The sequence below is a fragment of the Oncorhynchus mykiss genome, chromosome 19 (genome assembly GCF_057628025.1).
Source record: "Oncorhynchus mykiss isolate SJ-2025 chromosome 19, ASM5762802v1, whole genome shotgun sequence".
Taxonomy (NCBI): Eukaryota; Metazoa; Chordata; class Actinopteri; order Salmoniformes; family Salmonidae; genus Oncorhynchus; species Oncorhynchus mykiss.
In genome coordinates, this window is record NC_143040.1 from 8,051,719 (window position 1) to 8,077,195 (window position 25,477).

At 41.9% G+C, this 25,477-nt stretch overlaps 1 protein-coding gene across 1 annotated transcript; it reads left to right on the forward strand.

The window, feature by feature from the left end:
* The first annotated feature begins 3,754 nt into the window (after nucleotides 1–3,754).
* Nucleotides 3,755–7,425, forward strand: LOC149974796 (uncharacterized). The gene is made up of 2 exons (XM_090210015.1): nucleotides 3,755–4,268; nucleotides 5,072–7,425. Exons 1-2 carry the CDS (start codon nucleotides 4,001–4,003, stop codon nucleotides 5,593–5,595), a joined length of 792 nt encoding a protein of 263 aa, XP_090066141.1. The 5' UTR covers nucleotides 3,755–4,000; the 3' UTR covers nucleotides 5,596–7,425.
* The last annotated feature ends 18,052 nt before the right edge of the window (nucleotides 7,426–25,477 follow it).

Here is a 25,477-nt window from a genome sequence, read left to right on the forward strand (position 1 = left end):
CACTAAACGTTTGCCCCCTGTTCAATTGATTTCTGCATGATATGGATATTAGCCTCAGGGGGAAAATCCAGGCTCTGAATTGAAAGAATGTTATTTGTATGATATAACAGAAAGTGACTAACACAAAAAGAGCTGTGTTACACTTACAGCATTGGTGACCCACTTGAATCAAAATGTAGCTAGATGTTTTCTACAAGTTGTCCTCTAACCAGTGATGTACACATTATTCACAGATTCCATGTGGTTTTTGAGCTGTTAGTTTTAACAGGACATGCAACCTCATCTCCAGACTCTCACGCAAATGATTTCAACATGATATCGATGAGGGATGAAAAATAAGTGTTGCGTTCCTTTGTTTAACAACCTCTAAATGTAAATGCATCTCTCCAAAATGTAGCTGCCTGTCTTCTGCAGGTTGTCCTCTAACCAGGGAGGTAAAATATATCTCCCATTTCCATGTGTTTTTAGTTGTGTTAGTTTCAACAGCACCAACAACCTGATTTGTCCTCTAACCAGGGAGGTAAAATATATCTCCCATTTCCATGTGTTTTTTTAGTCGTGTTAGTTCCAACAGCACCAACAACCTGATTTGTCCTCTAACCAGGGAGGTAAAATATATCTCCCATTTCCATGTGTTTTTTTAGTCGTGTTAGTTCCAACAGCACCAACAACCTGATTTGTCCTCTAACCAGGGAGGTAAAATATATCTCCCATTTCCATGTGTTTTTAGTTGTGTTAGTTTCAACAGCACCAACAACCTGATTTGTCCTCTAACCAGGGAGGTAAAATATATCTCCCATTTCCATGTGTTTTTAGTTGTGTTAGTTTCAACAGCACCTACAACCTGATTTGTCCTCTAACCAGGGAGGTAAAATATATCTCCCATTTCCATGTGTTTTTAGTTGTGTTAGTTTCAACAGCACCAACAACCTGATTTGTCCTCTAACCAGGGAGGTAAAATATATCTCCCATTTCCATGTGTTTTTAGTTGTGTTAGTTTCAACAGCACCTACAACCTGATTTGTCCTCTAACCAGGGAGGTAAAATATATCTCCCATTTCCATGTGTTTTTAGTTGTGTTAGTTTCAACAGCACCAACAACCTGATTTGTCCTCTAACCAGGGAGGTAAAATATATCTCCCATTTCCATGTGTTTTTAGTTGTGTTAGTTTCAACAGCACCAACAACCTGATTTGTCCTCTAACCAGGGAGGTAAAATATATCTCCCATTTCCATGTGTTTTTAGTTGTGTTAGTTTCAACAGCACCAACAACCTGATTTGTCCTCTAACCAGGGAGGTAAAATATATCTCCCATTTCCATGTGTTTTTAGTTGTGTTAGTTTCAACAGCACCAACAACCTGATTTGTCCTCTAACCAGGGAGGTAAAATATATCTCCCATTTCCATGTGTTTTTAGTTGTGTTAGTTTCAACAGCACCTACAACCTGATTCCCCCCTAATTGATATCAGTGATTTCTTGCTACTAAACAGCAGCGTTGTTGTTGCTGGTGCAGTTTATAAGGTGCTTGTTTAAACACACCAGTAATATGATTGGCAGCTGTTTGTGTTTATATACATGTTTTATTATTCCATGTCTCACCATTAAGTTAATTATTGCCAAGACATATTAACAAAGGGGTGGACATTTGGTTTTCATATTTCATATTTACAATTTATGTAACATTTAGTAATGATAATTATTTATGCAACTAGCTGACCATTATTGGGTACAATTATATTGACATTGTTGCCCTGCTATAATAATATCAGGGTTCATTCTCAGAAGTGCCAACCCAAATGTACTGGAGCATGACATTGGGGACTGGACCCAGATCCAACAACATGCCTATCGAGTGAACCCTGAAAAGAGGGAGAAGCTCTGGAGTGAGGTGGAAAGTTACTACGGATATTTCAGGAGTTTCCTCTTGAAATCAGACCGTAGTAAGGAGAACTTCGTTGCTGAAATTCTTAATGGTGGGCAGTCAAAAATGTTTTGCGTTTAGCCAGTGCGTTGCCATGGATACCAATTTATTTTGACTGCACGTTTTTCTATATTGGAGATGAGATGTGTTTGGGCGCGTTCCAAGGGGCCGAGAGTTCTAGAAGCTAGTGAGATTTAGGAAGACGAGAGTTCTAGAAGCTAATGAGTTTAAAAATAAAAAAAAAACATTGTAGAAAAAAATATATATATAGAAATACGTGTGTTTTCTTGTTTTTAATTGTTGACAGCCAGTAGACACCATGCTTATATTGGTGAAGGTGAAGCATTGTAGTTGATTATAATGTGAAATGGAAGTTGTTTTTTGTTAATGGTGAGCAAACTTGTCCAACAAAAATATAGGACGTATTTGTTGTCTAAAGGGGGAAGGTGTCACAGGCTTTGGTTTTTACATTTATGTTTTGAGGTTGGACGTTAGCACGTCTAGCTCGTTAGCACGTCTAGCACGTCTAGCTCGTTAGCACGTCTAACTCGTTAGCACGTCTAGCTCGTTAGCACGTCTAACTCGTTAGCACGTAGGACGCACTGATTGGTGTCACCTCATTAGTCAGTTTGTGTTACACCTGTGCTGCTTGTCCATCTCGTTAGTGGGAAGGTGTTTCACCTGAGCTGGTCCAGGTGCTATTTAAGAGTGTCTGGACCAGAATGCCAGTTGTCTTCAAAGACACGGAGGGTCAACAACTTTAGTTGCGCTACCTTTTTGGTTTGCTTCCTGTCTTTAAGTTTTCAGTGGTGTAATAACATATTAACACATGTAATAAAGCATTCACTGACTGTTGTCTGCCTGTGGCCTAACCATGCAATCATAGCTTGCACTAATAAATGCTCTCTGTCTCATAACCTCCCCTCCCCCTGTTCCCAGCAGATACTAACCGCACTGGCACCCAATACCCAATACCCATGTAAACATAGCTTACTGATAGATCAGTGAGGTTAGATCCAATACCCATGTAAACATAGCTTACTGACAGATCAGTGAGATTAGATCCAATACCCATGTAAACATAGCTTACTGATAGATCAATGAGGTCAGATCCAATACCCATGTAAACATAGCTTACTGACAGATCAGTGAGGTTAGATCCAATACCGATGTAAACATAGCTTACTGACAGATCAGTGAGGTTAGATCCAATACCCATGTAAACATAGCTTACTGACAGATCAGTGAGGTTAGATCCAATACCCATGTGTTGTGAACAGGTCGATTGTAGCGGTAGTCGTTTCTATGGCGAATAACTTTACAGTTATTTTGACCGCGGTGGTTATTGTTGTCGTGGTTTCGTGGAAGAAACCGTTGTTGTGCATCATCTTTCAACGCTCCAATACCTGATAATGACCAAACCTGTTTAGGCTTTTTGGGAATTTAACTTCAATTAACCTGAAAGTGTTCATAGTATAAACATCTGTTGGGTTGGTAGAATGTGGAAAGACCCACCTCATTGGTTAATATTCACTGTAGTAGAAACATCTGTTGGGTTGGTAGAATGTGGAAAGACCCACCTCATTGGATAATAATTCCCTAGTAGAAACATCTGTTGGGTTGGTAGAATGTAGAAGTAGGTTTTAAATTCATACTTATTACACATCTGCAGTTGTCTGACTATTATATTATTATTTAATGAATGAAATGTAAAAATGCACTTTTTGTCTGGAAATAAAATAAACATTTATCTGCGTTAACCACTCCAGTCAACAGATGGCGATATGCGTTTTTCAGGCGATGCTATCAGAGTGACGTATAATGTAGTGGACGGGACGCTTCTTCATCAACATCTAGTCAGCCACCTCGGTAGCTTCCTAGCGGAAACGTTCAAGCTGTTCAGACTGCTTCGGTATATATTTACTTCTGTATTTGGAACATAATTCTGTCTTTTAACTAGTTTCCCCATTTCATGTCATATTTCCGTTTAGTCAGGTAACGGTAGCTGGCTTGATAAATGAGCCTATCACTAGGCTAGTCGCTAACTAGCTAGGTTAGCTGGCTAACATCCCCGACCATGAGCTCAGCAAGCTACTGCCCTCCTGCTAAAAAAGAGGTCTGCTGGAAGGAGAAAGAAGGTATTTGGCTGAACGTTGTCGTGAAAGAGGAGACTGAAGAGGAGGATGTCACAGTAAACGAAGGAGTAGAGGGTGAGGCTGTTACACAGAAAGAAGAGGAAGAAAACGATTATACTTTTTTTGGAGTGAATGAAGGAGAGATAACTGTCATATTGAAGGAGGAGGAGAGGGAAGAAGAGAAGGAGACAGAAGATCTGAGTAACACCAGTAAGTCCTGTCTTGAAAATAGTTGTTGAACTGAAACGTGGTTTTAAAACGGCATTCTACTCTAGTTCTGAGCTTAAATGCCGTTTTTTAATGTAGGAATTGATAAAGCTACACTGTAAGATGTGAATACCATCAAGAAGCTGGCCAACAACAAAACGTTAACAATGGATTTGCACCTAAAATCACAACTTAAATGTCTCACGGAATGGACTTGCCTTCATTCAATACTGCAATTCCACTGTACTAAACTGGATGCGATTTCCAGCCCGTCGTTGACTGCGGTCAAGTGAGCCGACAGTCGCAAAACGCGGTCAGGCCATCTGCTCTTCGGTTTCTTCCTGAATTTGCGTGCGCGAATACACTTTACGGAATGGCGTTTTTTCAGGTAGGGAAACTGAGTTGAATGGACTCTCATGCACAGGTAGTCGAGACGATGTCTACAAATCATTCCAAACAAACCGTTTGAAGCACACTTATTCAATCTTTTATAATAAAAATGATACCAAATCGTTTATTTAATTTTCGTGTTATCATAAAGTACTTTATCATTGCTAGAGTGTCAAGCGTAGGCTGGAGTGGTGTAAACGCTACAGCATACAATGACATTCTAGACCATTCTATAGGCCTCTCTGACTAAGAACCACACAGAGACCTGCATTTTGTAGTGGCTTTAATAACACTTGTGAAAAGTGACTTCAGGTGATTGAGGGATCTAGTCTAGATTAAACGTCATAGGAAGTTTTATCATGTGGAGGTTTCATTCAGGTCTCTGTTTAATTAAATCATCTGTTTGTCTTTGACAGGAGAGAGACCAGACTCTCCTTCTGACAGCAGGAAGAGTCCTTCAGGGAAACCAGACCCCAAGACGTCCAAACCAGCAGGACGACATCACTGCTCCCAGTGTGGAAAGCGCTTTACTCAGTTAGGGAGCCTGAGAACACATAAGAGAATACACACTGGAGAGAAGCCATACCACTGTTCCCAATGTGGAATGTCGTTTACCCAGTTAGGGAGCCTGCAAACGCATGAGAGGGGACACACAGGGGAAAAGCTTTTCCAATGTTCCCATTGTGGAAAGAGTTTTGGCCAGGTAGGAAACCTGAACAAGCATGAGAGGACACACACAGGTAAGAAGATGTACCGCTGCTCCCAGTGTGGAGAGAGATTTACCCGGTTAAGGTACCTGAAAGAGCATGAAGGAATACATACAAATACACAGGAGGAGAAGACATACCACTGCTCTCATTGTGGAAAGACATTTTCCAAGTCAGAAAACCTGAAAACACATGAGAGAATCGAGAGGCTGTGTTCTGACTTGTGTTTTTGACTGAGATTGTGTGTGTTTGTTTGGGCTGTCAGACTTGAGTTCACTTCGTATAATGTTAGTGCACTATTTTTAATTGTGATTAATCCATTGTCTGAAAGGGTTGAAAACATCCAGAATACATCCTATATACAGCTAAAATCTACAATGCCATGTAAACACAAGATGACATTGAGGTTAAATAAAGTGTGATTTATCAATGGAACATATTTTGACACGTCCACTGTGTGTCTCTGTAGAGTCATAATATCCATAACAACTAGAGGTCAAACAGGGAGATGGTTCCATTCATTTTCCCCACAGGGCTGTGTTTTGTTTAGACTCACCCTGGTGTGATGTTTTGATAACCATGTAAACCTCTCTGGGACAAGGTGACTGAGGACACAGTGTGTTGTCAATTTATTGTCATGTTTTTAAAATGGTATAACTGCCTTTATTTTAGCTGGATTCCAGGAAGAGTAGCTACTGCCTTGGCAGGAACTAATGGGGATCCATATTAAACCCCAGGAAGAGTAGCTGCTGCCTTGGCAGGAACTAATGGGGATCTATAATAAACCCCAGGAAGAGTAGCTGCTGCCTTGGCAGGAGCTAATGGGGATGTCTCTCTACTCTCAGATTCGAAAATGCTAATTAGCATCAAAGTAGACAACATGCCTACAAATCCCTGCAAGCTCCTGCAAGTCATCTCTAACCAACACATTTCACAGAACAGTTCACAGAATTGTCCAACGAATAAATGTTGACAATTTAATCACTGCTACTTTAAGGCCTGAATGGTGGAGTGCTGCAGAGATGGTTGTCCTTCTGGAAGGTTCTCCCATCTCCACAGAGGAAATCTGGAGCTCTGTCAGAGTGAACATCGGGTTCTTGTTGTCTCAGAGCTTTTGTAGAAACATCTCAAGGATGATCAATGGAATCAGGATGCATCTGAGCTCAATTTCGAGTCTCATAGCAAAGGGTCTGAATACTTAAATAAATACATTTGCGAAAATGTCTGTTAACCTGTTTTTGGTTTGTCATTATGGGGTTTTGTGTGTAGGTTGATGAGGGGAAAAACATATTACATTTTATAATGAAGCTGTAACGTAACTAAATGTGGAATAAGTGAAGGGGTCTGAATACTTAATGAATACACTGTATACCACTGGAAGAGGTTTCTATCATTGGCAGTTTTGTACACAGTCAGGTGATACGTGGTATAGAAAGTCCAATCTTAGGAGAGAACATGGGAGGCACTATACTGTGTGTCTGCAGGTGTCTATCTGGTCAAAACCACTGATACAGGTGCCCCTCCACCCTCTGGTGGGATGGATCATGTCTACAGAGAAACCTACATTCAAATACTTAGATTTGTGAAATTATTAGATATTACTTGTTAGGTATTACTGCACTGCCGGAGCTAGAAACACAAGCATTTTGCTACACCTGCAATAACATTTGCTAAACACGTGTATGTGACCAATAAAATGTGATTTTGATTTGAAATAAACGTCCTATTTATCAAAGGTGTTTTTGGATGGAGTCAAAATGACTCCAAAGGATTTTAATTTGTTAAAAGTCCTTATTGATACAGAAACACTAAACCAGGATTTAGATGTATTAAGAACAAGTTGATTGACAAAGTCATGAAAAATTGGATGAATTGACTAAACCACATTATGGCTTTGATAAAAGATATGCCTCTGGGGTCAAAATGATCCCTGTCAGAACTATGGTTCAATGTAAATATGTAGTGGGTCAAAATGATCCATGTCAGAACTATGGTTCAATGTAAATATGTAGTGGGTCTAAAGTTTGTTTTAAATTATCACTCATTAAAAACGAATCAATCAACACATGCTTTTCTTTGAATGACTTAATATGATAATCAACTTTAATGAAATAAATGAAAAATAAACTTTTGGTTCCTCAACTGCGTTGCCCCTCCAGTCAGCAGATGGCGATGTGCGTCTTTTAGGTTCAGGCGACGCTGCCAGTGTGACGTATAATCTAGTGGACGGGACGCTCCTTCAACAACAACAGGTGTCTATCTGGTCAAAACCACTGATACAGGTGCCCCTCCACCCTCTGGTTGGATGGATCATGTCTACAGAGGAACCTAGATTCAAATACTTAGATTTGTGTGTATTGGGTATATGTTGTAAAATTGTTAGATATTACTGCACTGTCGGAGCTAGAAACACAAGCATTTTGCTACACCTGCAATAACATGAGATATGAGAGAGAGAGAGAGAGATAGGACTTATTGACAGACTGGGTTGGTAGAAGGAGACAGGGGAGGAGGGAGAGAGAGATGAGAGAGAGAGAGAGATAGGACTTATTGACAGACTGGGTTGGTAGAAGGAGACAGGGGAGGAGGGAGAGAGAGAGAGAGAGAGATATGACTTATTGACAGACTGAGTTGGTAGAAGGAGACAGGGGAGGAGGGAGAGAGAGATGAGAGAGAGAGAGAGAGAGATAGGACTTATTGACAGACTGAGTTGGTAGAAGGAGACAGGGGAGGACGGAGAGAGAGATGAGAGAGAGATATGACTTATTGACAGACTGAGTTGGTAGAAGGAGACAGGGGAGGAGAGAGAGATGAGAGAGAGAGAGAGATAGGACTTATTGACAGACTGGGTTGGTAGAAGGAGACAGGGGAGGAGGGAGAGAGAGATGAGAGAGAGAGAGAGATAGGACTTATTGACAGACTGGGTTGGTAGAAGGAGACAGGGGAGGAGGGAGAGAGAGATGAGAGAGAGAGAGATATGACTTATTGACAGACTGAGTTGGTAGAAGGAGACAGGGGAGGAGGGAGAGAGAGATGAGAGAGAGATAGGACTTACTGACAGACTGGGTTGGTAGAAGGAAACAGGGGAGGAGGGAGAGAGAGATGAGTGATAGGACTTATTGACAGACTGTGTTGGTAGAAGGAGACAGGGGAGGAGGGAGAGAGAGAGATATGACTTAATGACAGACTGAGTTGGTAGAAGGAGACAGGGGAGGAGGGAGAGAGAGATGAGAGAGAGAGAGAGAGAGACAGGACTTATTGACAGACTGAGTTGGTAGAAGGAGACAGAGGAGGGAGAGAGAGATGAGAGAGAGAGAGAGATATGACTTATTGACAGACTGGGTTGGTAGAAGGAGACAGGGGAGGAGGGAGAGATAGATGAGAGAGAGAGAGATAGGACTTATTGACAGACTGAGTTGGTAGAAGGAGACAGGGGAGGAGGGAGAGAGAGATGAGAGAGAGAGAGATAGGACTTATTGACAGACTGAGTTGGTAGAAGGAGACAGGGGAGGAGGGAGAGAGAGATGAGAGAGATGAGAGAGATAGGACTTATTGACAGACTGGGTTGGTAGAAGGAGACAGGGGAGGAGGGAGAGAGAGACTGACATTTAAATCTACAATGTATTTGTATCACTGACTTCTCACCATTAATGTCATCATGACCAGTAACCTGTTCCTCTCTTGGCCCAGCCCAGCCTGACCCTGACATACAGCATCAGGCCTGTTGAGTTGACTTGGGTAACAGACCTGTAGCTTCTACACCACATCCCCCCCTTCTCCTGCTCTAACATGAGACCTCATCAGTACTCCTTTTGGGTGCTGGTACTGTTTATATTGAGGTGCTGGAACATTAAGCCAATATTCTATAAGAGGTGAACTCAAGCAGTAGAAAGTTAGAGGTGATATTATAGCACACACTATGTGTAACTTTGCTGCTCTGTCAGCAGTTTCCTGTGGAGTTTTTCAAAAGTCAGTGTTTCCTGTAGGTAGGTGGGTTTAACCACTGATATTGTCTGCTTAAAAGTGGGTCACATATAAGTAAGGAAGTAATGAGCTAGAAGTCATATAGCCAAGCAGTATTTCTCAGGAGGGGGAGGGAGAGGAGAGAGAGGACATACTGACAGACTGGGTTGGGAGACGGAGACACGAGAGGAGGATGAGAGAGAGAGAGGTAGGACTTACTGACAGACTGGGTTGGGAGAAACTCAAAAAACAAAAGTCCCTTTTTCAGGACCCTGTCTTTCAAAGATAATTTGTAAAAATCCAAATAACTTCACAGATCTTCATTGTAAAGGGTTTAACACTGTTTTTCATGCTTGTTCAGTGAACCATAAACAATTAATGAACATGCACCTGTGTAACAGTCGTTAAGACACTAACAGCTTACAGATGGTAGGCAATTAAGGTCACTGTTATGAAAACTTAGGACACTAAAGAGGCCTTTCTACTGACTCTGAAAAACACCAAAAGAAAGATGCCCAGGTCCCTGCTCATCAGCGTGAACGTGTCTTAGGCATGCTGCAAGGAGGCATGAGGACTGCAGATGTGGCCAGGGCAATAAATTGCAATGTCCGTACTGTGAAACGCCTAAGACAGCTCTACAGGGAGACAGGATGGACAGCTGATGATCCTCGCAGTGGCAGACCATGTGTAACAACATCTGCACAGGATCGGTACATCCAAACATCACACCTACGGGACAGGTGCAGGATGGCAACAGCAACTGCCTGATATACACCAGGAATGCACAATCCCTCCATCAGTGCTCAGACTGTCTGCAATAGGCTGAGAGAGGCTGGACTGAGGGCTTGTAGGCCTGTTGTAACGCAGGTCCTCACCAGACATCACTGGCAACAACGTCGCCTATGGGCACAAACCCACCGTCGCTGGACCAGACAGGACTGGCAAAAAGTGCTCTTCACTGATGAGTCGCCATTTTGTCTCACCAGGGGTGAGGAAGGAATGAGCATTACACCGAGGCCTGTACTCTGGAGCGGGATCGATTGGAGGTGGAGGGTCCGTCATGGTCTGGGGCGGTGTGTCACAGCATCATCGGACTGAGCTTGTTGTCATTGCAGGCAATCTCAATGCTGTGCGTTACAGGGAAGCCATCCTCCTCCCTCATGTGGTACCCTTCCTGCAGGCTCATCCTGACATGACCATCCAGTATGACAATGGCACCAGCCATACTGCTCGTTCTGTGCGTGATTTCCAGCAAGACAGGAATATCAGTGTTCTGCCATGGCCAACGAAGAGCCTGGATCTCAGTCCCATTTAGCACGTCTGGGACCTGTTGGATCGGAGGGTGAGGGCTAGGGCATGTCTGGGACCTGTTGGATAGGAGGGTGAGGGCTAGGGCACGTCTGGGACCTGTTGGATCGGAGGGTAAAGGCTAGGGCATGTCTGGGAACTGAAATGTCTGGGACCTGTTGGATAGGAGGGTGAAGGCTAGGGCACGTCTGGGAACTGAAATGTCTGTTACTTTTGATTTTGACCCCCTCCCCTTTGTTCAGGGACACATTTTTCAATTTCTGTTAATCACATGTCTGTGGAACTTGTTCAGTTTATGTCTTAGTTGTTGAATCTTGCTATGTTCATACAAATATTTACACATGTTAAGTTTGCTGAAAATTAACGCAGTTGACAGTGAGAGGACATTTCTTTTTTTGCTGAGTTTAGTTCTTACTGACAGACTGGGTTGGTAGAAGGAGACAGGGGAGGAGGGAGAGAGAGATGAGAGAGAGAGAGATAGGACTTATTGACAGACTGGGTTGGTAAAAGGAGACAGGGGAGGAGGGAGAGAGAGATGAGAGAGAGAGATAGGACTTATTGACAGACTGAGTTGGTAGAAGGAGACAGGGGAGGAGGGAGAGAGAGATATTACTTATTGACAGACTGAGTTGGTAGAAGGAGACAGGGGAGGAGGCAGAGAGAGATGAGAGAGAGATATGACTTATTGACAGACTGGGTTGGTAGAATAAGAGAGGGGAGGAGGGAGAGAGAGATGAGAGAGAGATATGACTTATTGACAGACTGGGTTGGTAGAAGGAGACAGGGGAGGAGGGAGAGAGAGAGATATGACTTATTGACAGACTGGGTTGGTAGAAGGAGACAGGGGAGGAGGGAGAGAGAGATGAGAGAGAGATATGACTTATTGACAGACTGAGTTGGTAAAAGGAGACAGGGGAGGAGGGAGAGAGAGATGAGAGCTAGATAGGACTTATTGACAGACTGGGTTGGTAGAAGGAGACAGGGGAGGAGGGAGAGAGAGACTGACATTTAAATCTACAATGTATTTGTATCACTGACTTCTCACCATTAATGTCATCATGACCAGTAACCTGTTCCTCTCTTGGCCCAGCCCAGCCTGACCCTGACATATAGCATCAGGCCTGTTGAGTTGACTTGGGTAACATACCTCTAGCTTCTACACCACATCCCCCCTTCTCCTGCTCTAACATGAGACCTCATCAGTACTCATTTTGGTTGCTGGTACTGTTTATATTTAGGTGCTGGAACATTAAGTCAATATTCTATAAGAGGTGAACTCAAGCAGTAGAAAGTTAGAGGTGATGTTATAGTACACACTATGTGTAACTTTGCTGCTCTGCCAGCAGTTTCCTGTGGAGTTTTTCTAATGTCAGTGTTTCCTGTATGTAGGTGGGTTTAACTGATCTTATCTGCTTAGTTTGTCACGTCATAGAAGTAAGGAAGTAATGATATAGAAGTCATATAGTCTAGCAGTATTTCTCACTCTTCAGTCCTCTCTTCATGACAGTAGACTTGTTTCGCTCAGTGGAGCCCCAGTTAGAGGCAGATATGATACCTGCAGTGGTACTGATGACCCTGTTGTGGAGCAGAGGTAGGATGCTCTTATACTGCTATACACTTGTGACAGTTGCTGAGATATGATTTAATATTGTAAGATATATTATAATTTGCAGGGTTAGTAAATTAACATGCAACTGGAAGCAGACAGTAAAAATGTGTCTCAAAGCAGGACAATGATGTGATCACCTGTAAATGTACTTTACTGTAGTCTAACTGTCCATCTGGGGACAGGCACTAATGTCAGTTAAGTTGTGATGGTGTCATGCATCTGACTGTTGTATATTCAGTGTGTCAATGATTGATTGTATCTGTCTCTATGTAAATGAATGAGAGTATATATTATGAATTATATATTATATTGGTGTTATGTTAGAGTAGGAGAAGGGGGGGTGTAGATGATAGAGGTCTATGAGTAGAGTCAAGATCAACAGGTTCAACACTATGTCAAGAAAAGAGAGAGAGAGAGATGAGCAGCGTGACAGGGAGGAGAGAGTAGTGGAGGGGAGGGGACAGAGAAGGGGAGGGGAGAGAGAAGGGAGGGTGGAGAAGTGCAGGGGAGAGAGATTTTTGGAGGAGAGAGAATGATAGAGAAGGGGAGGGGAGAGAGGAGGGGAGGGGATATTTGTGGAGGAGAGAGAAATTGTCAAGGAAGGGCTCATGATTGCACACTGTGGTATTTTACCTAACAGATACGGGAGCTTGTCAATATTATATTTGTTTTCAAATTATTTTGGGGTCTTTGTAATCTGAGGGAAATATGTGTCTCTTATATCGTTGTACATTTGGCAGGAGGTTAGGAAGTACAGCTCAGTATCCAACTCATTTTGTGGGCAGTGGGCACATAGCCTGTCTCCTCTCTGCCTACCTCTCTCAATAGCAAGGCTATACTCACTGAGTCTGTACATTGTCCATTTTTTTCTCCGTTTTCTATCAGTCACGGTGGACAGATAGTTTGCCATCGTTTATCTATGTTTGGTTATAATTTGTTTGGGCCAGACTGTCTGAGTTCTGTCCTGAGGCTTTGTTGGGTTAGTAGTGGTTTGTGAACTAAGCTTCAGGACCAGCTGGATGAAGGGACTTTTCTCTATGTTCATCTCTTAGTATTTCAGTGCTGGTTATAGACATTGAAGTGCATGGTTATAGACATTGAAGACTTGTTTCTGGATATTAATTAGTGATTGATATTAATTAGTGATGGGTATTAATTAGTGATGGATATTAATTAGTGATGGGTATTAATTAGTGATGGATATTAATTAGTGATGGATATGAATTAGTGATGGATATTAATTAGTGATTGATATTAATTAGTGATGGGTATTAATTAGTGATGGATATTAATTAGTGATGGATGTTAATTAGTGATTTCTCCATGCAGTATTTACAATCTTGATTGGTTAGTGGACCCCACAGTTTACCTCCATAAAGGGCAATTGGTTCTATTGTAGATGTTAATATTTTGTGTGAGGTTCTAATTGGTGTGTCAATTAGAACTTGTCTTTTGAACAAACGGTGCTCACAGTGGCAGACTGTCTGTTTAGGGCCAAATAGCATTTACATTCACTTTGAGATTTTGTAGTTGTGTAGTTCTAGATACTGTGTGGTTTATTATATGTCTAGTCAGTAAATATTTAATAATTGTGTAGTTCTAGATACTGTGTGGTTTATTATATGTCTAGTCAGTAAATATTTAATAATTGTGTAGTTCTAGATACTGTGTGGATTTATTATATTTCTAGTCAGTAAATATTTAATAATTGTGTAGTTCTAGATACTGTGTGGGTTTATTATATTGTTGCCCACAGCATTGAATGAAAGAGAAACCAGCAGGAATTTTGCCTCCCTTGATAAATGTTTTATTGATTAATAGCCAATCAGCGTTGAGCTAAACTGAGTGAGCTCAGCTGTGAATCACATCACAAGCCAAACATCATCGTTTACAGAAAAAATCTTGAATGCATCTCATTGTGTTGTTGTCTAGCTAGCTAAAATAATCACTTTCCTATTTTAGCCATGGATGGAGGGAGTTGGACTTGTTGTTTTTATTCTCTGTACTGGACAATGATTATAACAGAGATTCTGATCCAACCACAAATTCAACCTGCAATGGAGCAGGTTGAGAGCTTCAAGTTCCTTGGTGTCCACATTTCCAACAAACTAACATGGTCCAAGCACACCAAGACAGTTGTGAAGAGGGCACGACAAAACCTATTTCCCCTCAGGAGACTGAAAAGATTTGGCATGGGTCCTCAGATCCTCAAAAGGTTCTACAGCTGCACCATCGAGAGCATCCTGATGGGTTGCATCACTGCCTGGTATGGCAACTGCTCGGCCTTCGACCGCATGACACTATAGAGGGTAGTGCGTACGGCCCAGTACATCACTGGGGCCCAGCTCCCTGCCATCCAGGACCTCTATACCAGGCAGTGTCAGAGGAAAGCCCAGTACATCACTGGGGCCAAGCTTCCTGCCATCCAGGACCTCTATGCCAGGCAGTGTCAGAGGAAAGCCCAGTACATCACTGGGGCCAAGCTTCCTGCCATCCAGGACCTCTATACCAGGCAGTGTCAGAGGAAAGCCCAGTACATCACTGGGGCCAAGCTTCCTGCCATCCAGGACCTCTATACCAGGCGGTGTCAGAGGAAAGCCCAGTACATCACTGGGGCCAAGCTTCCTGCCATCCAGGACCTCTATACCAGGCAGTGTCAGAGGAAAGCCCAGTACATCACTGGGGCCAAGCTTCCTGCCATCCAGGACCTCTATACCAGGCGGTGTCAGAGGAAGGCCCTAAAACATGTCAAATACCCCAGCCACCCTAGTCATAGACTGTTCTCTCTGCTACCGCACGGCAAGCAGTACCAGAGCACTAAGTCTAGGTTCAAGAGGCTTCTAAACAGCTTCTACCTCCATAAGAAGCCATAAGACTCCTGAACATATAGTCAAATGGCTACCAAGACTATTTGCATTGCCCCCCCCCCCCCCCCCCCTTACACCACTGCTACTCCCTGTTGTCATCTATGTGTGCATGGTCACTATAATAACTCTACCTACATGTCACTATAATAACTCTACCTACATGTGACTATAATAACTCTACCTACATGTGACTAATAACTCTACCTACATGTGACTATAATAACTCTACCTACATGTGACTATAATAACTCTACCTACATGTGACTATAATAACTCTACCTACATGTGACTATAATAACTCTACCTACATGTCACTATAATAACTCTACCTACATGTCACTATAATAACTCTACCTACATGTGACTATAATAACTCTACCTACATGTGACTATAATAACTCTACCTACATGTGACTATAATAACTCTACCTACATGTGACTATAATAACTCTACCTACATGTGACTAATAACTCTACCTACATGTGACTATAATAACTCTACCTACATGTGACTATAATAACTCTACCTACATGTGACTATAATAACTCTAACTACATGTGACTATAATAACTCTAACTACATGTGACTATAATAACTCTACCTACATGTGACTAATAACATTTGATTTGATTTGAAATTCATACGTTGTGGCCCTGGCCTGACAGGATGGAGGTTCAACATGTAGCTAGATGTAGTAGGCTAATGTTAACTAGCTGGCCTGACAGGATGGAAGTTCAACATGTAGCTAGATGTAGTAGGCTAATGTTAACTAGCTGGCCTGAGAGGATGGAAGTTCAACATGTAGCTAGATGAAGTAGGCTAATGTTAACTAGCTGGCCTGAGAGGATGGAAGTTCAAAATGTAGCTAGATGTAGTAGGTTAATGTTAACTAGCTGGCCTGAGAGGATGGAGGTTCAACATGTAGCTAGATGTAGTAGGCTAATGTTAACTAGCTGGCCTGAGAGGATGGAAGTTCAACATGTACTGTAGCTAGATGTAGTAGGCTAATGTTAACTAGCTGGCCTGACAGGATGGAAGATCAACATGTAGCTAGATGTAGTAGGTTAATGTTAACTAGCTGGCCTGACAGGATGGAGGTTCAACATGTAGCTAGATGTAGTAGGTTAATGTTAACTAGCTGGCCTGACAGGATGGAAGTTCAACATGTAGCTAGATGTAGTAGGCTAATGTTAACTAGCTGGCCTGAGAGGATGGAAGTTCAACATGTAGCTAGATGTATTAGGCTAATGTTAACTAGCTGGCCTGAGAGGATGGAAGTTCAACATGTAGCTAGATGTAGTAGGTTAATGTTAACTAGCTGGCCTGAGAGGATGGAGGTTCAACATGTAGCTAGATGTAGTAGGCTAATGTTAACTAGCTGGCCTGAGAGGATGGAAGTTCAACATGTACTGTAGCTAGATGTAGTAGGCTAATGTTAACTAGCTGGCCTGAGAGGATGGAGGTTCAACATGTACTGTAGCTAGATGTAGTAGGCTAATGTTAACTAGCTGGCCTGAGAGGATGGAGGTTCAACATGTACTGTAGCTAGATGTAGTAGGTTAATGTTAACTAGCTGGCCTGACAGGATGGAAGTTCAACATGTACTGTAGCTAGATGAAGTAGGCTAATGTTAACTAGCTGGCCTGAGAGGATGGAGGTTCAACATGTAGCTAGATGTAGTAGGCTAATGTTAACTAGCTGGCCTGAGAGGATGGAAGATCAACATGTACTGTAGCTAGATGTAGTAGGCTAATGTTAACTAGCTGGCCTGAGAGGATGGAAGATCAACATGTACTGTAGCTAGATGTAGTAGGCTAATGTTAACTAGCTGGCCTGAGAGGATGGAAGTTCAACATGTAGCTAGATGTAGTAGGCTAATGTTAACTAGCTGGCCTGAGAGGATGGAAGTTCAACATGTAGCTAGATGTAGTAGGTTAATGTTAACTAGCTGGCCTGGCACATCGTTGCCCATGAGGAGTCAACATGTGTTTTCTACTCACTCACACACACACACACACACACACACACACACACACACACACACACACACACACACACACACACACACACACACACACACACACACACACACAAACACACACACACACACACACACAATAGGAAAGGTATAACGATTGAGTTTACAGCCACATCATATTCAGAAACATGACCTTGCTTGACCTGCTGTAGGTCATGTATCTGTTTGTTACAGGTAATATGTTTTGTGGACTTCACTGGACAGATGTTGCTCTCTGGTTTTGTGATGAAACAAAGGTGTCTTCTTAGAATCTCGGTTTTAGGCTTATAAATCACCAGTCTAGTACATAACTCAACTCTCTCCCTGACCCCCACCAGTCTAGTACATAACTCAACTCTCTCCCTGACCCCCACCAGTCTAGTACATAACTCAACTCTCTCCCTTGTTTATTCTCTATTTGATTAGGCCAGGGTGTGACTAGGGTGGGTACTCTAGTTTTTGTATATCTATGTTTCTATTTCTTTGTTGGCCTAGTATGGATCCCAATCAGAGGCAGCTGTTTATCGTTGTCTCTGATTGGGGATCATACTTAGGCAGCCCTTTTTCCCACCTTAGATTGTGGGATCTTGTTTTTGTATAGTTGCTGTGTTAGCGTTCCAAAACTTTACGTGTCGTTTATCTTTCTTGTTTTTTGGTGATCATTTAATAAATGTATGATGTACGCCTACCACGCTGCACCTTGGTCTAATCCATCTTTCAACGAACGTAACAGTAGGCCTATATTTAAACCACGCTGCACCTTGTCCTATCCATCTTTCAATGAACGTAACAGTAGGCCTATATTTATATCCACGCTGCACCTTGTCCTATCCATCTTTCAACGAACGTAACAGTAGGCCTATATTTATATCCACGCTGCACCTTGTCCAATCCATCTTTCAACGAACGTAACAGTAGGCCTATATTTATATCCACGCTGCACCTTGGTCTAATCCATCTTTCAACGAACGAAACAGTAGGCCTATATTTATATTCACGCTGCACCTTGGTCTAATCCATCTTTCAACGAACGTAACAGTAGGCCTATATTTATATCCACGCTGCACCTTGGTCTAATCCATCTTTCAACGAACGTAACAGTAGGCCTATATTTATATCCACGCTGCACCTTGTCCTATCCATCTTTCAACGAACGTAACAGTAGGCCTATATTTATATTCACGCTGCACCTTGGTCTAATCCATCTTTCAACGAACGTAACAGTAGGCCTATATTTATATCCACGCTGCACCTTGGTCTAATCCATCTTTCAACGAACGTAACAGTAGGCCTATATTTATATCCACGCTGCACCTTGGTCTAATCCATCTTTCAACGAACGTAACAGTAGGCCTATATTTATATCCACGCTGCACCTTGTCCTATCCATCTTTCAACGAACGTAACAGTAGGCCTATATTTATATCCACGCTGCACCTTGTCCTATCCATCTTTCAACGAACGTAACAGTAGGCCTATATTTATATCCACGCTGCACCTTGGTCTAATCCATCTTTCAACGAACGTAACAGTAGGCCTATATTTATATTCACGCTGCACCTTGTCCTATCCATCTTTCAACGAACGTAACAGTAGGCCTATATTTATATCCACGCTGCACCTTGGTCTAATCCATCTTTCAACGAACGTAACAGTAGGCCTATATTCATATTCACGCTGCACCTTGTCCTATCCATCTTTCAACGAACGTAACAGTAGGCCTATATTTATATCCACGCTGCACCTTGTCCTATCCATCTTTCAACGAACGTAACAGTAGGCCTATATTTATATCCACGCTGCACCTTGTCCTATCCATCTTTCAACGAACGTAACAGTAGGCCTATATTTATATCCACGCTGCACCTTGGTCTAATCCATCTTTCAACGAACGTAACAGTAGGCCTATATTTATATTCACGCTGCACCTTGTCCTATCCATCTTTCAACGAACGTAACAGTAGGCCTATATTTATATCCACGCTGCACCTTGGTCTAATCCATCTTTCAACGAACGTAACAGTAGGCCTATATTTATATCCACGCTGCACCTTGGTCTAATCCATCTTTCAACGAACGTAACAGTAGGCCTATATTTATATCCACGCTGCACCTTGGTCTAATCCATCTTTCAACGAACGTAACAGTAGGCCTATATTTATATTCACGCTGCACCTTGTCCTATCCATCTTTCAACGAACGTAACAGTAGGCCTATATTTATATCCACGCTGCACCTTGTCCTATCCATCTTTCAACGAACGTAACAGTAGGCCTATATTTATATCCACGCTGCACCTTGGTCTAATCCATCTTTCAACGAACGTAACAGTAGGCCTATATTTATATCCACGCTGCACCTTGGTCTAATCCATCTTTCAACGAACGTAACAGTAGGCCTACATTTATATCCACGCTGCACCTTGGTCTAATCCATCTTTCAACGAACGTAACAGTAGGCCTATATTTATATTCACGCTGCACCTTGGTCTAATCCATCTTTCAACGAACGTAACAGTAGGCCTATATTTATATCCACGCTGCACCTTGGTCTAATCCATCTTTCAACGAACGTAACAGTAGGCCTATATTTATATCCACGCTGCACCTTGGTCTAATCCATCTTTCAACGAACGTAACAGTAGGCCTATATTTATATCCACGCTGCACCTTGGTCTAATCCATCTTTCAACGAACGTAACAGTAGGCCTATATTTATATCCACGCTGCACCTTGGTCTAATCCATCTTTCAACGAACGTAACAGTAGGCCTATATTTATATCCACGCTGCACCTTGGTCTAATCCATCTTTCAACGAACGTAACAGTAGGCCTATATTTATATCCACGCTGCACCTTGGTCTAATCCATCTTTCAACGAACGTAACAGTAGGCCTATATTTATATCCACGCTGCACCTTGGTCTAATCCATCTTCCAACGAACGTAACAGTAGGCCTATATTTATATCCACGCTGCACCTTGGTCTAATCCATCTTTCATCGAACGTAACAGTAGGCCTATATTTATATTCACGCTGCACCTTGGTCTAATCCATCTTTCACCGAATGTAACAGTAGGCCTATATTTATATCCACGCTGCACCTTGGTCTAATCCATCTTTCAACGAACGTAACAGTAGGCCTATATTTATATCCACGCTGCACCTTGGTCTAATCCATCTTTCAACGAACGTAACAGTAGGCCTATATTTATATCCACGCTGCACCTTGGTCTAATCCATCTTCCAACGAACGTAACAGTAGGCCTATATTTATATCCACGCTGCACCTTGGTCTAATCCATCTTTCAACGAACGTAACAGTAGGCCTATATTCATATTCACGCTGCACCTTGGTCTAATCCATCTTTCAACGAACGTAACAGTAGGCCTATATTTATATTCACGCTGCACCTTGGTCTAATCCATCTTTCAACGAACGTAACTGTAGGCCTATATTGCTGTAGTGGTTCTGTGGTTTTCTGTGAAACAAAATGGTTCCTTGGTTCTGGTAAGTTAAAAGATAATCAGAAATACTATGAAACATCCCCAAGACAATAATGAAATTGACAAAATCATAAATGTTATGAAATAAAACTAAACTTGTTGATCAAGTGTAGCAATTTGAAATGCAATGACAGTAAATCAACATTGTAGATGATAAAAGATTTGAATTCAAGTTGAACATTTACTGGTTGTGATAAAGTGCATTCAGAAAGTATTCAGACCTCTTGACTTTTAACACATTTTGATATTTTACAGCCTTATTCCAAAATTAATTATATTGTTTATTTCCCCCCTTAGTCTACACACTATACCCCATAATGACATCACTATACCCCATAATGACATCACTATATCCTATAATGACATCACTATACCCCATAATGACATCACTATATCCCATAATGACATCACTATACCTCATAATGACATCACAATACCCCATAATGACATCACTATACCCCATAATGACATCACAATACCCCATAATGACATCACTATACCCCATAATGACATCACTATACCCCATAATGACATCACTATACCCCACAATGACATCACTATACCCAATAATGACATCACAATACCCCATAATGACATCACTAAACCCCATAATGACATCACAATACCCCATAATGACATTACAATACCTCATAATGACCTCACTATACCTCACTATACCCCATACTGACATCACTATACCCCATAATAGCAAACCAAAAACCAGTTTTTAGAAAATTTTGCAAATTTGTAAAAAAAATAAAAAATAAGCAACTGAAATATATTACATTATTCATGCCAGGTTTCCTCCAGATGTGACGCTTATCATTCAGGCCAAAGAATGTTGGTTTCTTCAGACCAGAGGATCTTGTTTCTCATGGTCTGAGAGTCTTTAGGTGCCTTGTGGCACCTTTTGGCAAACTCCAAGCGGGCGGTCATGTTCCTTTTACTGAGGAGTGGCTTCCGTCTGTCCATTCTACCATAACGGCCTGATTTGTGGAGTTCTGCAGAGATTGTTGTCCTTCTGGAAGGTTCTCTCATCTCCACAGAGGAACACTGGAGCTCTGTCAGGGTGACCATCGGGTTCTTGGTCACCTCCCTGACCAAGGCCCTTCTTCCCCGATTACTCAGTTTGGCCGGTCGACCAGCTCTAGCAAGAGTCTTGAAGGCAGAGTTACGAAGAAAAAGCCATATCTCAGACTGGCCAATAGAAATAAAAGATTAAGATGGGCAAAATAACACAGACACTGGACAGAGGAATTCTGCCTAGAAGGCCAGCATCCTGGAGTCGCCTCTTCACTGTTGACGTTGAGACTGGTGTTTTGCGGGTACTATTTAATGAAGCTGCCAGTTGAGGACTTGTAAGGTGTCTGTTTCTCAAACTAGACTCTCTAATGTACTTGTCCTCTTGCTCAGTTGTGCACTGAGGCCTCCCACTCCTCTTTCTATTCTGGTTAGGGCCAGTTTGCGCTGTTCTGTGAATGGAGTAGTACACAGCGTTGTACGAGATCTTCAGTTTCTTGGCAATTTCTCACATGGAATAGCCTTCATTTCTCAGAACAAGAATAGTCTGATGAGTTTCAGAAGAAAGTTATTTGTTTCTTGCCATTTTGAGCCTGTAATCGAACGCACAAATGCTGATGCTCCAGACACCAACTCGTCTAAACAAGGACAGTTTTATTGCTTCTTTAATCAGAACAACAGTTTTCAGCTATGATAACATAATTGCAAAAGTATTTTCTAATGATCAATTAGCCTTTTAAAATTATAAACTTGGATTAGCTAACACAACGTGCCATTGGAACACAGGAGTGATGGTTGCTGATAATTGGCCTCTGTAGATATTCCATAAAAAATGTGTTGTTTCCATCTACAATAGTCATTTACAACATTTACAATCTCTACACTGTATTTCTGATCAAATTGATGTTATTTTAATGGACAACAAATGTGCTTTTCCTTCAAAAACAAGGACATTTCTAAGTGACACCAAACTGTTGAACGATAGTGTTTTTCTGTTTTTTATTTCTAATAAATTAGCAAGCATTTCTAAATACCTGTTTTTTCTGTGTCATTATGGGGTATTGTGATGTCATTATGGGGTATTGTGATGTAATTATGGGGTATTGTGATGTCATTATGGGGTATTGTGTGTAGATTGATGACGATTGTTTTTAAATTAATATTAGAATAAGGTTATAAAGTAACAAAATTTGAAAAGATAAGGGGTCTGAATACTTTCCTAATGCACCAATATGTACATGGCAATAAGGTATTTGAGGTAGATATGTACATGAAGGCAGGGTAAAGTGACTAGACATCAGGATAGATAATAATAAGGTATTTGAGGTAGATATGTACATGAAGGCAGGGTAAAGGGACTAGACATCAGGATAGATAATAATAAGGTATTTGAGGTAGATATGTACATGAAGGCAGGGTAAAGTGACTAGACATCAGGATAGATAATAATAAGGTAGGAGGGTAGGGGGAAGGAGAGTGGGACGAGAGGGGGAGAAGAGGGGAAGGACGGGAGGGGAGGAGGGTAGGAGGAAGGAGAGGGGGAGGAGAGGAAAGGAAGAGGAGAAGAAAAGGAGAAGATTAGATAAAAGGAGAGGGGGAGAAGATGAGATGGGAAGGGGGAGAAGAGGGGAGGAGAAGAGGGGGAAGGAGAGGAGAGGGGGGGCTCAAAACAACTCATGACCTGCAAACATGATATGATTCATGTGTTAGTACTAAAAGCATATGAATATAGTATATTTATTATATATGTGGGTCTCTTAATGTTTGCTGTTTTATCACTCAGAAGAACATGGGCACAATGTAACCAAACACATGTGAAACCTCATAATAAGACTGTCTTCCCATCACATCATGAAAGGTCATGTTGATGTTCATTTTCTCTCTCTTTCTCCTCTGTCTCTCTCTTTCTCCTCAGATCTCCAGGCTCAAAGCGTCAGTCCACCAGGTAGGTAGAGTATAAATCTACAGTGATTATAGCAGTTCAATATTAGTCAACTTTATTATCCCACATGGAGAAATTCATGTGTCCATACAAACCATTCTAAACCCCAATAACAAGTAGTGTTTTATGGAACTACTAATACTTGTCAACCACAAAGCATTACTGCTGTTAGAATAACAGAATCACTGTCATCATCTGTCCTCACCACTGTGTTTTCCTCTCTGCTGTTTACAGCTGAACTCTCAGTCAGACTGGTGAATGGAACCACTTCCTGTTCTGGGACAGTGGAAGTCTTCTACAGAGGAGAGTGGTCAGGTCTTTGTTCTATGTGGTGGAGAATGAGGATACAGGTTAAGGTTTTGTGTAGAGAGCTGGACTGTGGGAATCCTGTAGCTGAATCTAGAGTTCTGGTTGAATATAGAAGAAGAGGAGTCACACTATATAGTTGTAGTGGACATGAGTCTTCTATTAGACAGTGTGGCATAGGAGGACCTGGTTACTGTTTTGGTGGATATTATCATCATGTGATCTGTTCAGGTAAGAGACTGGTCATATTGAGAGATTTATTTATACATTATACAATATTACCATGTATCATGTTTTATGTGTTTTATTTAATTTAAATAGAGGGAGAGATGTCAGATGTAGTTAAACATTATATTTGTGTTTGTCATATTGGTTTATGGGAGATGTTCATGGGCAGATCATTGTAGTTCAGATGGTACTGAAGTAAAGCTGCCTGATGGATGTCCAGCTGTTTATTTTCTATAAAGTGAAGTGAACTTATTCCTGTCTCCTGCCTGCATTATTCCCAACCCGATCCTGAGTGACTAAGAACCCATTTCTACCTCTTACAGTATCAAACATAGAAAACTACTATCTTTTATCCAACATATTGTGTTCAGTCCTCGACTCGACTGTGTCATCAACAAAACTGATTGAATGTTGAACCAACTCTTTTTCTCCAGAGTCTGTGCGGCTTGTGGATGGAGCTGGTCTCTGCTCTGGGAGAGTGGAGGTGAAGTCCAATCAGTCCTGGGCCTCAGTGTGTGAAGCTGACTTTGACCGGCAGGATGCAGAGGTAGTCTGTGGGGAGTTTGGCTGTGGGGCTCCTGCAGCTCTACAGGGGGGGCTCTATGGAGAAGGTGAGGGTCAGACCTGGGATAAAGAGTTCCAGTGTAAAGGCAATGAGTCCCTTCTCCTGGACTGTGACACCTCAGACAGAAAGAACACCTGCCTACCTGGTAATGCTGTTGGACTAACATGCTCAGGTAAGAAAGTGTGTCACTCAATCAACATTGTTTCTCACCTGGAGTGAAGAATATGAGAGACAATATAGGTGTGTTTTAGTGAGAAAATAGTAAGATTACTGTCTCTCTCTTTTCTTTTCTCAGAGCCTGATGATGTGAGGCTGGTGGGAGGAGTCAGTCGCTGTGCTGGTGGAGTGGAGTGGTACGACCAGGGAGAGTGGAGGACTGTGGGAACTGACGACAGGAACCAGAGGGATGTACCTGCAGTAGTGTGTAGACAGCTGGGTTGTGGCTCCACTGTTTCAGTACCACCTGGAAACACCACCAGAGGGATTAGAGTTTTCTGTTCTGGGTCTGAGTCTGTACTGAAGGAGTGTAGAAAATCAGATGAACTCCTTCCTGGACTCACAGTGATCTGCTCAGGTAATAACAAGATACTATAATTATATTCAACTGATTTCCTTCATTCACACATCTTCCTCTGCACCTCTCATGACAACTGTTTAGCTTTTAAATCTGCTTTGCAAAATACACTGCTAAAAAAAATAAAGGGAACACTTAAACAACACAATGTAACTCCAAGTCAATCACACTTCTGTGAAATCAAACTGTCCACTTAGGAAGCAACACTG

What these genes read in the sequence shown, in the direction of transcription:
- LOC149974796 (XM_090210015.1), top strand. Translation starts at nt 4,001, where the DNA reads ATGAGCTCAGCAAGCTACTGCCCTCCTGCTAAAAAAGAGGTCTGCTGG. An exon ending in AGAAGATCTGAGTAACACCA is followed by an intron (nt 4,269 to 5,071) that starts GTAAGTCCTGTC and finishes TGTCTTTGACAG; the next exon opens with GAGAGAGACCAGACTCTCCT.